This window comes from Maylandia zebra, linkage group LG13, assembly GCF_041146795.1.
Source record: "Maylandia zebra isolate NMK-2024a linkage group LG13, Mzebra_GT3a, whole genome shotgun sequence".
Taxonomy (NCBI): Eukaryota; Metazoa; Chordata; class Actinopteri; order Cichliformes; family Cichlidae; genus Maylandia; species Maylandia zebra.
In genome coordinates, this window is record NC_135179.1 from 19,005,574 (window position 1) to 19,022,315 (window position 16,742).

General features: G+C 41.3%; 1 protein-coding gene across 2 annotated transcripts in view; it reads right to left on the bottom strand.

Annotated features, from left to right (window-relative positions):
• The window catches only part of LOC101469196 (A-type potassium channel modulatory protein KCNIP2), a 117,409-nt gene extending 105,137 nt beyond the window's left edge, over positions 1-12,272 (bottom strand). The window contains exon 1 of one of the 2 annotated variants that reach the window (XM_004555838.6): positions 11,956-12,272. In XM_004555838.6, the coding sequence (XP_004555895.1) occupies positions 11,956-12,028 (73 nt within the window). In that variant the 5' untranslated portion in view covers positions 12,029-12,272. The remainder of the gene's footprint in view (positions 1-11,955) is intronic. The other variant, XM_004555834.6, reaches the window with a different exon arrangement.
• Between the last annotated feature and the right edge of the window lie 4,470 nt (positions 12,273-16,742).

Sequence of the window (16,742 nt, forward strand, 5' to 3'; positions counted from 1 at the left end):
CTAAGTCAGCAGCTTCAGGTTCCAAGGAATTAATTAAAATGGGAAGATCCAAGAATGATTGGAAAAAGTATTGCCCATATGCATATGTATTTTCTTTTATAAGTTACAGGCAGTGAACTTATTTTACAGACTTAGAGTGAACACACTACAGTAAACAGGATGACTGGCACATTAAAGGCTTGTAAGAACTATCCACTGAATATAAAGTTACAGCTTTAATCACCCCAAACTGTGCTTATCCTCCTAAGTGCGAGTCAGGACAGCCCCACCATCAGTAATGTCTCCTTTGATGCCAAAATCCAGCAGAGCGTCTTTTTGCCGTCAAAATCAGGCCCATATTTTAGCGCATGAATTCATTTGGGCCTCATTAATAATCGTTAGCCTTCTTAATGACTTTTTGAGTTTGCAGCAAGTGTGTTCTCTACTTCTCCTTCAGTCACCCCGTTTTGGAAGCATCTTTTGGCTTGAAAGAAAAAATTAACTAGAGCGAGCAAATAAAGCATCCTTCAGACAGGCACTTCTCTACAACTCTCTACAAATATGATTTTTATTATGGCTTTTATTTAAACATGCAATATTAGATGCAAATGATTGTTATCATTAAGCAGTTCATTTCCTGCATTCAAGAGTTTTTGTTTGTTTTTAATGCAGCAGTTTGCGCCTTTCCCTCCATTAATTTAAGGTGGAAATGTTTCATATCAGAGGAAAAACAAGGAAAAGAAAACATCATGCAACACCTGACAGTTTTAAAATATATTTGAGTATCACTCTAAACAATTAAATAATCATACCACTATTAAACCCCTGCTTAGCCAGATCACATATGTACATTTTCTTTTCCTTTTTCACTTTTGTCCAGACTCGAAATAATTAAAATAATTTTACCAGACAGTCTAATACAGTAGGTTACATCTGTGCCTTTATGAAGAATGGAAACCTGATAAATCAGTTCATTCGGTACATCAAATACTGAGCAAGCATTTTCAGCCAGCTCTTATATTCTCCACTTTATTTCAAGTCTTACTTTCACTGAAATGATCCTTTTATGCATTTTCTTCTCAGAGTGCACCTTAAGCTTTTTCAAATGGTCTAAAATTCATTAGTTAATTTAAAGGTCAGTAAATGTATCATATGAACATTAATATAGGTATTTAGACACTTTACTGTAACTTTCAGCAAGCTGACTATAGAGATCATGGCAGATGAATGTTTATAACTACTGAAAAATAATAAAGCAGCTTTCTAGGTGTTATACCGTATACAGCAGAATTCTTCTGGCAGGCTGTCAGAAGTGTAAACGCTAGTGTGACATCCCAATGTCAACTTAATAAGTTAAAACTTTTGATCATCATATCACAGCAAAAAGATGCCACTGTGAGGGATGGAGGGGCATGACTTTGACATCATAATATCTGCTTGTTCCAGCCATGTAGCTTCATCTTCTGCACTGCAATGTTCACTGCACGAAGAAAAGGGCTCAACAGGAGTTCAGAATCAGAATGAGAGAAACTTTATTAATCCCACAGGGAAATTGTGCATGGAAGAATCAAGAGGAGCCAACTGATCGATGCTGAGGTATTTTTTGTATAAATAGTTCCTGTTGGTGACAACAAAGGTTTTACTCAAAGAAAGAAGAAATGCTTTGTAACATGTTTACCATTTCAACCTGCAGGCTTTTACAGATATCACACTGTTTTGGTCGGCACTTGCTAATGGACTGCTTGGGATGCTTGAACTAAGCTGGTGATAAGGACATTAACAAAGTATCTATTAGAGTGATCTGAAAGAGCTTTGGATGGAGCTGAAAGGCAGAAGGATGCTTGATGTTTATTTCCCCCGATTTTGCAGGATGAAGGCTCCTGGGACACAGAGTGTGGGTGGCTGCCTGAACACCAACACACAAGAATATATTTACAATTAGGAAATGTATAAACATTCTCATTTGAATTCCTGCAGACAGGAGACTGGAGGCTTAAAGGTATCTGCTGCTTTGCAGGATAGTTTTTAGAATGGAACACTGATCATTTTTAGCTGGTGTGAGAGTTTGGGAATAACACTTCTTGTGCAGGGGGAGACTGTGTAGGAGAAAGAACTGCAGATGGAGCAGGCTAGAGTTTTATGATGAGCCAAACGTCTGCTAATTAGGGACAGGTCAGTCTCTGATTGGATTTTTCTATACATGACACAGAAGGATTTATGGGATTCATAAGTCAGAGAGTGGAGCCAAATAGGTGTAAGCTCATCTCTGCATTCCAGATAAACTTCACATAAGGTGTCTCTAAAGGCACCAAAGGTAACACTGAATTCTGCCAGAAGGTAGTTTTTAATATTTGGGGCTCTGTCTTTTATAACTTTCAGAATAATATCTACAGTCCATAAATCTTTTGATACCAGCTTTACAATTGCATAGCCGTATCTTCACCAGATTGAAAAATGCGCACAAAAAATTGGGGATAAGTATTAGTGTAATTATTATAATTTTTGAATGAGAAAGTCAGGCGTGGCATAGAAGTATTTGATGGTTGTGGAGGACATGTATGAGGATAACGAGACAGTGGTGAGGAATGCGGTAAGAGTGACAGATTGGTTCAACGTGAGGGTAGTATTACATCAGGGATCGGCTCTGAGCCCCTTCTTGTTGGCAATGGTGATGGACTGATTAACAGATGAGGCCGGGCAGGATTCTCCGTGGACTATGACGTTCACAGACGACATTGTGATCGGTAGAGAGAGTGGAGGTGGAAGAGAGGCGTGAAGTGGAGATATGCTGTGGATATAAGAGGAATGAAAGCGAGAGAGAATGCATGTGTGTGAATGAGAGGGAGACAGGTGTAACAGTGAAGATGCAAAGTGTGGATATAGTGAAGGTAGATGATTGAGAGGTGAGCAGTGAAGGAGAGAGCCCGGGCAGGTTGAAGTGGGTGGAGACAAGTGTCAAGGGTGATTTGCGACAGAAGGATAGCAGCAAGAGTGACAGGGAAGCTTTACAAGATGGTATGAGACCTGCTATGATGCATGTCTGCACTGACAAAAAGACAGAAGGCAGAGCTGAAGATGCTAATATTTCTGTTGCGAGTGACAAGGACGGGCAGAATTAGAAATGAGTACATCAGAGGCGCAGCTCAGGTTGAGCAGTTTGGAGACAAATTTAGAGAGGCGAGGCAGAGATGGTTTAAAGGTTTGCTGGTAGATGTGCAGAGGAGGTACTGTATGTTGGACAAAGAAGATAGAGGGTTGAGGTTCTGATTTCCTCTTTCTTCATGAGATAATGTTGCTTGTTTTTGTCGTACCTCTTTCTTGCAGCTTTTGGGTAGGATGCTATCTGAATCACCAAGGTTCTGCTTAAACTCATTGATGTCAGCTTTGGTGTATTGCTCTTCCAAAAAGCTTCTGGTCTTATAATAGGTGGGAGCTGGAGGTTTGCCCATCTGTTTAATTCTTAGAGCAACCCTTGGGGGACTGAGGCTCAGTTTCAGGAGTGATGGCAAGTTCTTCCCTGACAATTGAAACTTTTTCACCCCAACACTAACCCGAAATAGAAAAATGAAAGTTATAGAAATCAACAAAGGAAGCTGGTAATGTCACACTAACCAAAAAGCCAAAAAAAAGATCTGAAGGACCAGAAAACTAAATCAAGAAATGACCTGAGAAACCAAGAAAGCTGAAAAGGACAGGAATGCACACCAATAACAGCGCTGATATGTCAAGAGATGAGTGATGGGAAATTTGCAGTTCTTACAGACTGCCGTATTTGGAAGGCGTTTAGCTTAACTATTTGACTCGCAGGCAATTTTTCTTATATTGTAAAAAGGTAGAATTTGATAAAAGTCAGGAAGCTTTTTAGGAAAGAAACTTTTCTCACCTGTTTCTCTACCTTTCTTTAATATTTGAAATCATCATCACTCTTTGTCCTTCTCTCAGTCCTTTCTCCTGTTTACAGCATGAGGTTCAGGTCCAGCTTTTCTAATGTCAGGGACTGTTGCCCTGCTCCAGTCGGTAATGATCCCGTTGCTGTCACAACTGTCACTCCAGCAATCAATCAAACCTGCCTGTGTGTGAGTTTGCGTGCCTCTGTCTATGTGTGTGTTGATTAGTATACTCCATTAACTCTTATGAAATTCTGGCACCAGGCCACGGTGCCTGGGGAAAAGCACTTATGGAACGTCAGGTTGCTATGTGAGTAATCGGTTTACCAGTGCCAGAGGGAGATAGCAAGGGGAAAATAGGATTTTCAAGCCCCACAGCCAACAAGCAAATACCCGGAGCAAACAGTGTGCAATGGAGATGATTAAAGAAAATGGATTTTCAAGTATACAAATATGTTGTTAGTCCGCTTAAGTCTCCACCTTTGCAGGTCACCTAGCTTTGTGTGTCTACCTGATAGTATAGGCCGGTTCAAGACACAGACATGGTTCTGTGAACATGAACATGAAAATCTCAGCTCAGCATTTTGCCCTTTCCTAACAACCTCCTCTCACACATGGCATACTTCCTGGAATGCTTTAGATTTTGTTTCCTCGCACATGTCACAGTATGCATATTTAACTCACTGAGATTTTTGTCTGACTTCAGCATCTCTCCTGGGATGAGATAAAGACCAAGCTGTCAAATAGTGTCCCCTCTGACAACCTGGCCCCAGGCTGACAGAGAAGATATGATGATGGTGGCCATTTTGGGGCCAGAGCAAGGGCAGCTTAGGTCTGGCAGGGAGCTAATGATGCTAGTTTAATGATTTCTGCTGTCAGATGACAACACCTTGCAATGTAACAAGCAGATACAAATTGGATTCTCGTCTCCTATAGCATTTCATCCACCTGCATCATTTATTCTTAATTTGTTTGTCCTGCCAGCACCGAATGTAAATTTCTGTTTTGATACAAGAATGAGTCATTTTCTTCTGGGATTTCAGGATCATTGAGTGTGTTTGCATTTGGTTTTTAATCCACCACGTGTAGTGTAGATTTTGCTGGTTTACAGTCTTTTTGTAGTTTATAACTTTACCATTAAATCTCAGAGATTGAATTAAAACCCCAAAAGACAAAAACAATATGTTTTTATTTAGAGTTTTCAGTAAATCTGTAAGAATTTTATTCAATATCTCAAGTCCATGAGTAACTCTCCTTCTGGTTTAGAACAGCAAAGCATGGAGCTTCTCATTGCTACCGAGCAAAGCAGCAGACAAGATGCTCCATTAAACTTGGCTTGATTGGGCTATCAGTTAGAGACTGTGTGCACCGAGAGACATTGAGTTTATTCTGACTGCTAGGCTAACTGACAGATATTGACCAGCTTTTTCCCACTGTGGTTCCTTCGTTTCCCACTATGTGTTGCTCTGCTTGAATGTGTGTGTGTGTGTGTGCGTGCGTGCGTGCGTGCGTGCGTGCGTGCGTGCGTGCGTGTGTGTGTGTGTGTGTTATTGACTACAGCCTGTCCAAAGTTCTGTCAAAACTAACTGATTGATTGTGAGACCAGCAGAATTATTCTCCCACACTACTATCCCTCAGGCCAAATAAATTAGTGTGTGTGTGTGTGTGTGTGTGTGTGTGTGTGTGTGTGTGTGTGTGTGTGTGTGTGCGCGTGTGTGTGTGTGTGTTTCATCTTTGTGGTGTGTGAGCATATGACCATTTGCTTTGACAAGCTTCCCCTAATCACCTCCACCGCTCTTCTTATCGCTCTGATTGTGCTGTCAATCACACCAACGTTGTTTCTCAAAAACTTCAGTAGGATATTTATCAGTAAAAGCTAAATTAGTTTTACTTAATTTTTCCTTGTTTGAGCCATCTCTGCTTTTCACTGACTGAAAACACACGCGCACCAGATCGGCAGATAATAATACGCATTCTCTTCTTTAAAATTCAATTTTGCACACATGCACCGTTTGAATTAGCCACCGGATTACTCTGAAGTTAAAAAAGGACATGGGGGAAGGCAGTGGCACACACCCACTCACTTCTCCAGACATCCTTTCCCCTGAAAGACTCGGTCACGGTTAACCTTCAGACATCCTCTACACAAATGTCTACAGCCTCACACACGCACAATATTCTCCTATCTTCCATCTGAGATGCGCAGGATCTAACTCCTAACATATACAATAGAGACCAAGGGCATAAGTAAAGGGTAGCAGTTCTAATCTAGATTATAATATACAGAATTGCATTGTTTGCTTATTCTGTACCTATACCGATGAGTAAGTTCCTGTCTAATAGAGAATGGCTGAGCTAATGGACAGAAAATAATTTTAATGCAGATCAGATGTCATGAGTGACACGACAGTGAGGCATGAGGGCGACACACAGTGAGTGACACAGGGTTCTGTCACACTCAGAGACACTTTCTGTCAGTCAATCTCTCCCTTGTTGATAAATATCCCTGACAAGGTAGCAGCATTGGACTGATTTGAAGGGGGGGAAACAACCCTCTGACTTCATACGCTGGATTAAATGTCTCTTTTCATGTTTTTTCCTCATTGTCCGTTAATTCCTTCATCCTTAGCCTGAGACGCGCATTGACCATTCCCATGCAAACGCTGCTCCTTCATTCAACCTTCCCATCTCCTGTTGCTTTGTTCTCCATCCTCTGAAGTCTTTTCCTCTCCTTTTCCCCCTGTAGGTATTTATAAATGAATGTGTTTACAGAGCAGAGGAGAAGGGGTTGGGGCGTGGAGGGGGAGGTGAACAGGGCTTATTTTAATTAACAATCGCCTGGCCCTCCGTAGATTTGGTCAAAGATTAAAACTCGTTAGGATTGATTCTTGCCTCCAGCCTTATTAAGCTATGGCCCCGCTGTGGCTTGACATAGTTGGAGAGGAGGGAAAGCAGGATCAGGGCTAGGGAAGGAGTTTGGTTTGACGATGGATAGTTGTAAAGCTGACAGACACGGGAAAGGCGAGCAACAGAAACTAAAAGATCATTTTAGAACGGATTATTTAGAAATAAAAATCATAAATTAGGATGATAACATTTCCATTGCAATACTCAAACGTCTAATTTACTTTTCATTAAAAAGCACAAATTTGAATGTCAAAAAGAACTCATGTCTCAGGTGGGCATTTTTCATATTACTAGACAAAAGCGATTGTTAGGAAATGTGCATTAGCAGGATTTGATTGGCAGAATAAGCTTTTATAATAGGGCAACCAACGCCTACAGAGTGCCGAAGAGCACTGCTTGAATTTGCCTGGCAAATGCATTACTGTCTGAAAACTAATTCATCATCTTGCACTTTGCTTCTGTCCTTCCCTTGCCACTTTCCTTCCTTCCCAGCTTTCATTATCACATCCTTCTCTCCTTCCCTCAGCAATGTAACCAGTGTGACAGATAAGCCCTAAGTGAACCACTCTGAGCATTTCTTTATGTAAGCATACGGCCAACTCACGTTGGCAATTCTGGCAATTCCACGAGGAACCTGGGCTGAGGAACGAGGGTGAGATCCCAAAAAAAGACAACTAGTGTCACACATTTCCTGGCACATCAGATGACACATTAAATCAAGGCTTTTAATTAGTGCCACTGGCCATTACAGTTCTAGCTGCAGCAAAAGCCGCCATGCCTAGAAGGTGACTCTAGGCTAAACTCCCTTTGACAAGCTCAATTATGAAGGCAGTCTATCCCCTGAAATCAGTTTGGTCTGACAGTTGTAAATTATGATTTTCACCATGGGGGCTTTGGCTCCGTCAGGACTCTGAGTTATGTGTCATGAGGCTTCCAAACCATCTAATAACTTTGATGTCAAAACCTCTACCCTCTCTCACGGCTATCTTTCTTGATCCGAACAAAGTCCATCGTGACTTTAAGCCTGGCACGGCTCTCAGTGCTGTGCTATTAACATGACTTATTACAAGCAGTGTGTGTGTGTGTGTGTGTGTGTGTCTGTTTGTAATAAATAATCTGTCCAAATTAAGTGTGCAATTTGTAAGACTGTGACTTTAAAAGGTTAAAGAATTAAACACTTCGAAATTGAACTATTATCAGCAGAATATTAGCAGATAATTTATGTAAAAACAAGATACACTAATCATGCGAAACATTATGATCACCTGACTAATATTGTGTCGGCCCAAAAGAACAAACAACTGCGATGCACTGTATATTCTGATACCTTTCTTTCAGAACCAGCATCAACCTTTTTCAGCAATTTGATGTACGTCTACATCTGTTGGATCAGACAACATGGGCCAGCCTTCGCCACCCACGCCACCGCCCCCTGTTGTACTTCACTGTTCCATCCTTGGACTACTTTGTTACATTCTGACCACTGTAAATGTTCATTTGCTCTCTAATATATCCCACCCACCAACAGGTGCCATGACGGAGAGGTAATTAGTGTTTATCTCTTCACCTGTCAGTGTTCATAATGTTACAGTATGACTGATTTGTGTATATGTGTACTCTGCTGCTCAGAAATCTACTGAAGAGAGTCAGTGTAGTGTCAAGTTAATCCCAGTCAGAAATGAGAATAAGAAGAAGCAGCGCAGCCTGCTTTGAGATCTTTTCTACAGTCTGTTATTCTGACCACTAGTCAGTCATGGTGAAAGCCTGGCAGTATATGACTGGAAGGTAACAGTAAAGGCAGGCAACAAACACTGGGCAGCAGGCTGAGTGAGACAGAAGATCAGTTTGCTGCAGTTACTGTACGTTTTCTTTTAAACTCCAAGGGAGTGACCCCTTTCCTGGTAACTCCCTGCAACCACCTGAGACTGTGCCAGTTGTTTTGACGTCCATAAGCTATAAATTAATTAAAGAAAAAAGGATCCTAACCCTGCTGTCTGCTATTGACCTGTTCTACAGTAATATATTCTACATATTGCACCTTCAGTAAAAGGCTAAAAATTGCTCCTTGTGGCAAGCTAAGCTGGTGTATTTAAAATGAATAGTTCCCTTTTGTCCCTTTTGTAAGTGTGTGTACATTTTCCTTTATACGCGTGTGTCAGTAAACCTTCCATTTTGTGCTGACTGTTGAAAGGTGGGCTATCGGCTCAGATGCCTAACAATGGAAGATGATGTTTTTCTGACATGTCTATCACGTGTTTTACATCCTCTGAACACAAGCACATGCATACACAATATTTTCTATCTGTAGCTGTCATTCAGGAAAAACAAATTCCATCACTTCTTGAGCCCTTCATAAAGATTTTTAGACCTCCACATGCAATATTTGATCCCTTAAAAGTGTGAGTGGATGTGGCAGATGATCCAAGCATGAAGACAGAAGGCATGGAAGAGGATGAAGGAGGAGCAAAAACTAAACATTTTGCTAAAATTTTTTAATACATGACATTTACCAACCTTGTCTTCCACTTCAGCGCAATGACTCGCACACACTTACTCTATCATATCACTAGCTTTTTGATAGTATTCTGGATTTGGGAGAGAGCCAAGGGAAGCTTTATTAAGTTGAGATAATAGCAATGTGCATATGCGAAGACATTGTATGTCTGTGTGTGTCTGTAGTTGATATGATTCCTCTTGAGTGTGGATTGTGAGGTGGAAGAGGAGATTACTGCACCACGCTTCTATAATTACCTCTCATCTCTCAGCCAGTGCTCTTACACACAACGGGGAATGCCAGGCTACCGCACACTCCAACACATGCACACACGCAGTGGGGTGCACTTCTGTACAATGTTGCAGGCTGAGAGGGAGTTATTTCTAGAGGGCTACATTTCACTCAAATTGTGATTGGAGACCGCCCACACTGCCTTTAAGCAACACAGGTCAGCCTCGCTCCGAGCACGCAAACACACACAGAGACGCACACACACTCATCCCGCTGAATCCCGTTCACCAGCTACTGGTAAGTAAGAAGAATGACTCACCTGTAACCGTCCTTCCCACACACACACACACAAAACACCTAAGAACCCATTTTCACAAGTCATGCACACACATCACACTGTAGACTTTTTCTGCTTGGTCCCAATAATGAAGAAAAGTCTCCTATCATCTGTTCTGTCTCTGCTGCACAAACTCATGTGCACTTTGGGCCACTTTGTGGTCTTCTGCTTCAATAATATAGAGAAGAAAATGCCATAAACTAAAGATGTAATGAATACAGCATACAAGTTGCTTCACATTTTCTTGGCAGGAGCCTGCCTTAATCACCATGCAAACTATCAGGACTAAGTATGACTTAAAGTTGACAGCGACTTGCAAAGATGAATTAACCATGCTATTCACAGCTTTGAAAAAGCCGTTAATAACTATGCCAGAAGTAAATTGCTCCAGCACAGTGAATGACTTAGTACCGCTCTCTCGCCGCCTTTGCTCAACTATTAAAATAGCAATATGACTTCTTGTGGACAGTCAGACACAGGGGGGCAGTTCAGCAAGCTGAAGTGAAAAGAGAGAAGGGGATAAAATGATGTTTCTGATAGCTTAGATTAACATTACAGAGAGTTTTGTGTCCTGCTCTGTTACATTTCTAATCTAATCCTTATCTACATCAAACTCACATATGAAAATTCAAGGAAAAACAAGAAGAAGAACGAAATGCGGAACGAAAGAGGAGAAAAATAAGAAAGCTTATGGGTGTTTTTAAATTCAGCAGGAAAAAAAAAAGTTGCTTTGAACTTTCAACAATGGGCAATAGAAAAAGTGTAGCTGCTGCTTCTTAGATCGCCCACGCATACTGTACATACCTGCACACAAAATATTCACAGCACGCACACTGTTGCAGACACTAACATCAGGGCCGCAGCAATCTTTTCCTAATTTAGGATGCATTAAAAATGTGACAAAGCATTGCTTAGCTGCTAATGCGTGGAAGAGTGCAAACGAGATTAAAGTGTCGCCTTCGAGCCTGAGGCATACAGCTGTCTGGACTGGACAGGGACAACTTCCCTTCGCAGGCCTGAGATGTGTTCAGGCATGAATGCGAGCAATTTATTTAGGCAGCTGGCACTTAATAAGCAAAACGGTGCACACATAAGCAGGGGGATGCTGTGAACACGCTGACTATAATGTGACAACTGACGGCAACAGAACATCTCGAGGGAGTGTTTAGCTCTCAATGGGCACACACACACAAAGCATAGGTATGCACAGGGATGCTCGCTTGACACTCGATAAATTGGTTCATTATATCGCTGTAACACTAATGTGTGCCGAGTCTCATCTGTGCTGACAAAGTGCTACGAAAGGTGCTGTCTCTAGCTCACACGCATACATGCACACACAACAGTTTCGTTTCACTGTAGCTGGCACTATTGGACCAAGTTTATATTGATATTAGCCGCACTTGATAAAATATCACTCTCCTATTTTATTTCATTTTTTCAAAAGGTCCAAACTTGAACACAATAAGAGCACCGAGACATGACAGGTTCCCGTCTAAAGTGATAAAACGTCAAAAAGAGAGAAATGTGTTGGAACTTCATAATCTGGCAACTGGCTCCGGTCAGCCAAGTGATATATACCCGCAGCGCTTTTAGCACCAGTGGACACCGTTAGAGTAAGGTGGTCCCCCCCATCGCTGAGCCAAGCCAGCAAAATCACACAGTTGATCACACTTAACATTCTTGCAGAAACAGTCCATCACTCGCCTACAATACGCACCACATTACGCAACTACAGCAACATGCAACACTGATACATTTAATGCTTTTTTGTCTTTTCAATGCACTGTTTCAACTTGTCCATCCTCTAACTCTTTTAGCTGACAAGCAAAAAACAATAAAACTATTTTAAAGTACTGATAAAAACAGTGAAGCTCGTTGTCAAAGTATGAAAAATGTGATTTATGCCCCTCCATTAAAACGTTTCTTTTTTTTTTCCCCCCAAAAGGCAAAAGACATAAATTAGCAATTTTTTGAAGCATTTTTTTTTTTTGAACAGTCTGGTGAACGGCGGACAGGTTGTAACATTTCAAAAGCACCTGAAGTTCGTGTTTTTTCCACAAAATATTGACCTGAAGCAAATCATTCAGCAACCACCGGTGTTACAGAAGCTCACTCACCCGTTAGCTGGTCATAGGATCCGTCCAGTTCTCTGGAGTCCGACAAGCTTTGGTCACGGTTTTTCGCCTTCATATTCCCTGTGTGCGCCGGAATGTGGAACTGTGGGAAACAGCTGATAATGTGTTGGCGATTCTTGCGAAAATAATTGTGGTTTGTTTTTCGCCTTCACTGAGGATGGCTACAAGTATAATGACATTAACAAGTCATATTTGCTTCGTCATGAAGGAAAAGGAGAGAGCCACGCGTGTGCCGTTATGTCGCGTGTCTGTTTCTGTGTGCGCTCTCGGCATCCAGAAGCTGAGTGAACCAAGAGCGCTCCTGGTCGCTACTTTCGCTTGGGCTGGCACGCGCGCGCACACACTTGACTGTGAACATGCGCACACGCAAACAGAAAGAGAAAAGAAAATTCAGAAAGATAAGATTTGACGGGAGGTCTTAAAACATGTAAAAGGTGAATAAAGTGTGAATATGAAAATACGGTGAATCCAGTTTCCCCCGTCTCCCAGCATTAGAGCCCTTTTGGCTTCATTCATGCAGCATGTCAGTGAGTTGGTCCTCTGCCTGAGTCTTTACCATTAATATCACCATCACATCCTCTTCAAATGTTCTACAGAGCCAGAGCCAGGTCGGATGTGTACAGAGACATCAGCAGGAGCAACAAGGAGTTCAGCGCTGCTGCCAGGCAGAGGTTCTGACTATATCTGATCTATAAATACTCACTGGCACTGGGAAGTCTTGTGTCTATGCTTTTTCTTCCTCACTTCTCTCCTTTTCAGTGTCTTTGCCTCATTTTGCCTCACTCCTGCTCACTTACCACAATATGACATTTGGTCACAATCTGTCAAGCAATCTGTCTTTGATGCCAGAGTTTTCTACATTATATCAGGGGTTGCATCAATGATGATCTGTATCCTTCTAACCATGCTCCATGCATGAACAGTTGCAGCATCATCCTGTGTCACCTACTCTGCATTTGAGGCGATTTAGATGTTTCTTCCACTTGCACAAAAGAGCGCTGTTAACTGTAGTGACCTAGGTGCTACAGACCCCATTCACTATTATGTTTGCTCATCCAGCCTGCTCTCAGGGGAAATCCTTTGACATGTCAATTAGAAAAGTGTCACTGAAAGGTTGTTTGCATGACTTCAGCTTCATTTGGGCTGTCTTAAGTGTTCTGTCTGCAACTGAATATACACATTATGTGTGCATTTATCCCACGCAGTGTGCACATTGTGTCTGCAAGCAAATTGTTAGGGCATGTACCTCTGCACTTGTCTCATATGTAGTGTAACGTGACGGTTATGTAGAGGAGTGCTGCTGATGACAGCTTGCTTCTGTAAGAGATGATTTGGTTCCACATTAATTTTGAGTTAAGTAAAGTCTTTGCTATAATTTATTCTTGTTGAACTGCTCTTAAAAGTTAGTGATTTTGTTCAGCCATTCACTTCAGAAAGCGAATTTAAGAAAGTGTTACTGTCTTATTATGGAATTATTAAGGTGTTTTTCTAATCAAAATAAATAAAGTATTTTCAGTACAAAAAAGGACTGAATTATTAGTTTTGTTTCCCATTAAGGCGTTCAGTCTATTTTTCAGCTAGAACTGCTGGCTGACTGACGCACTGAAGTGAAAGTTTTTATCATCTCCAACTCAAATTTGAAAAGGAATGGAGCCAACCCCACCTCTGCCTGCAGATTTAATAACGTCTATATAAACTTTGTGATCACTTCTAATCACATTGACACAGTTTTGTGCGAAGCTGAGGAGAAAAAAAAAGCAAAATGAAAAAACTGGAGTATCTTATCTCTTATTGAGCTCCTCGCTGTGGTTTTATAACACATGTCAATTTCTGTGTTCTTGCGTGTTTACAGACCAAAAGACACATGGGGGTGACAGTTGCTACCTTAATAAACACTGGAAAAATAAACATGTCTTTGGCCCTGGTATATTGAGGCAGCTTGTCTGGGCATGTCTTTATTTTGTTCCTCTACTCTTATTGCAACTTGTTATTTTTTAATACATTTCCACCAACAGAAAGAGACCTTATCACTGCTTCTTTTACCTTTGCTCATTTGGTCAAACTTGGGAGCAGCAGGTGCATGAAAACATCCTCATATGTGGCGCTCTGGCTACTCATTACCTTGCAGATGCCTTCATGGCTGTTTTATCTGTTGGCATTTATAATTTCATTGTGAAGTACACCGGAAGGACACCAAAACACCTTGGAAAAGAGGTGAGATGAGGTCATGAGGAGTTGGATGTTCCCCCCGTTAAGCTTCATTTGAAACCTGCATGCTGCCAATAAACTGAGGGAGCCCGGCAATAACCGCAAGGCCTGCTTTTTCTGTCATCTAACACCAACAAAATATTTCACAGATACGGACAATTGGATAGTGATTGGATTTCTGTGTGTGGTAAATGAAATGAGACAAGGAGAGGTGGATTCTAAATGAAGCCGAGGAGGGGTGTGCGAGAATGAAGGATAGGGGAAGTGGGGAGATCGATTCATGGCCAGTTAGAGGGGATTTCAGTGATTCAAAGTTATAATAAAGAAAATGGGCAAGTCGCTGATGAGAAGGCTGCCTGTGACTGCAAAGCTAGCCATGTAGACAGACCTAGATGTGAATGTGTGCACGTCATAACTGTGCAGTGACCCAGAGACAACCTTGTTGTATCCCAGAACAGAATAGCAGGACCCAGCAACCAGGCATGATGCCAGCTGGATAGTGAGGTCTGCTGCTGTTTTGTTAGCAAGTTGTTGTTTGCATCTATAATTTTAACAGAGACCATCAGGGACAAACAAGGGTTTATTCATGCTTCTAATTCAAGATTATTTCCTGCTCTTCAACTATAAGGAGACGGCATTATTCATTTGCCATTTTTGTGAAAGGCTATTGAACTTCCCTGACACAACTCTCGGGAATATATCTACATATGCTAAAATGTACAATAATCTCCTCTTATGTCACAGCCCGATGTCAGTGTGCATGTGAAAGAAGCTGCACATTGCAAGATAGAAAATTCAAATCCAGCCCGAATTAGCTGCTTAATCCGAGCCAACCCATAAACCCCCAGCACCTTGTAACCAGATTTTTCACACCTCAAAGGCTCAAACAGGTTACGGACTGTGCTTGGTGTCTGTATGTAATTGATAAAAACTCAGAAGTAGGGAAGCAAAAGAGGAGAAGAAAGAAAAGGCTGTTGAGATGCACCCTATGGCTCCCCCTGCAACCCCAAGGTCAGTCCCCTGTCCTTGGTAACTCTTTCATGAGCCAAACTGCACTGTGAATATTAATAGCAAAAAACTCTGGGAACCCCAAACAAAGATTCATGCATGTTACTCAAGCAGAAAATAATTAAAAAAAAACAAATAAGAATATAACAAAAAGCACTGTCACAAAAACTATTGGTGTTTTTTTTCTCTCAAAAACAATATTAGATATTTGGAAATGTTTTTTGCAGTTTCGGTAATGGGAGAAAAAGGGTAACGATTCTTTGCCTGAACACTTCTGCAATTCAGCACAAAAAGATGGAATAAGAAGGATTAGCTTAGAAATAGCTGTCGCTGAGTATATTTGAAAGCCTGTAGCTTCTCACAGTAAAAAGAAAACCCTCCTTGTAAAGCAGCGTTATATAGAACTTCAAAGATCTAAATGACACTTCCCTTCATTATTCACTGCAGCCAGCAACCTCCAGCACAGAGCTGACAGTTTGCCCTCAGTCATGCAGCCAATACTGAGTGAGTGATTGATGACGTCCAGTGAGACACACAGACACACTCATGCATGCATGCACGCACACCCTCCAAGTACAAACTGAAGCACACTTATATTTATAGCAATATACACTTTCACATTAAATCACAAATCGGTAGAAAATATTCAAGCTGAATATCTTTATTGATATAGACTGTATGATTTGTTGAGAAGATAATGACGCAACAATGGTCAGTAAAACCAAAATCATCAACTTTTTGAATGATTTGAAATCATCAGTAAAGTTTATGACCTCTAAGTTCCTGAATGGACTCACAAAAACTGGGCACGGTCTTGACAGGATGGCAGATGGTGTCCTGGGGGATCTTCTCCCAGATCTGGATCAGGTCATCAGCGAGCTACTGTATAGTCTCTACTTTGGGCTGATTAATAATGCTATAGAGGTTCTCACTTGGACTCAGGTCTGGGGAACATAGTATCAATGTCTTCTAAAGCCCCGTGATTGGGGATGGGCATTAATAAGATTTTCACGATTCCGATTCCAGTTTCAATTCTGTTTAATGATTCGATTCTTTATTGATTCTCTTATCGATTCTTTTTAAAAAAGGAGAACACTAAGGTCGATTAGCTTAGAAATTTGTTTTATATCTTCTCTTTGAACAAGATAGAAATTTAGGAGTAACATGGCCTTACAAACCCAACAGTGAGATCTTAAGAGATCCAGCCTATGGCTCTTCAATGGGGTGTCACAGGGTCCCCAGGAAAAAAAATTGTAAATGTAAAATAATAAAATAAATATTCTTCTGTAGCAATAACAAAGTATAACATAAATTATTCTGTAGCAATTACACAAGAATATCCAGTAATGTCCCTGCCTACAATTAAACACATTCACTTACCGAAAATCGGAGGCATGTGCTGCAAATGGGTGCAAGCCTTTTACCACAAACTTAGTCACTACTCGGTGACATTCGTCTATCCTGGCCTGAAAGGAGACGCTACCGGTAGACTGCAGCGAGAACTGCCAGCATCTGAGCCAGCCAGACTCTGTCTCTCTCATCATGGTCACCTA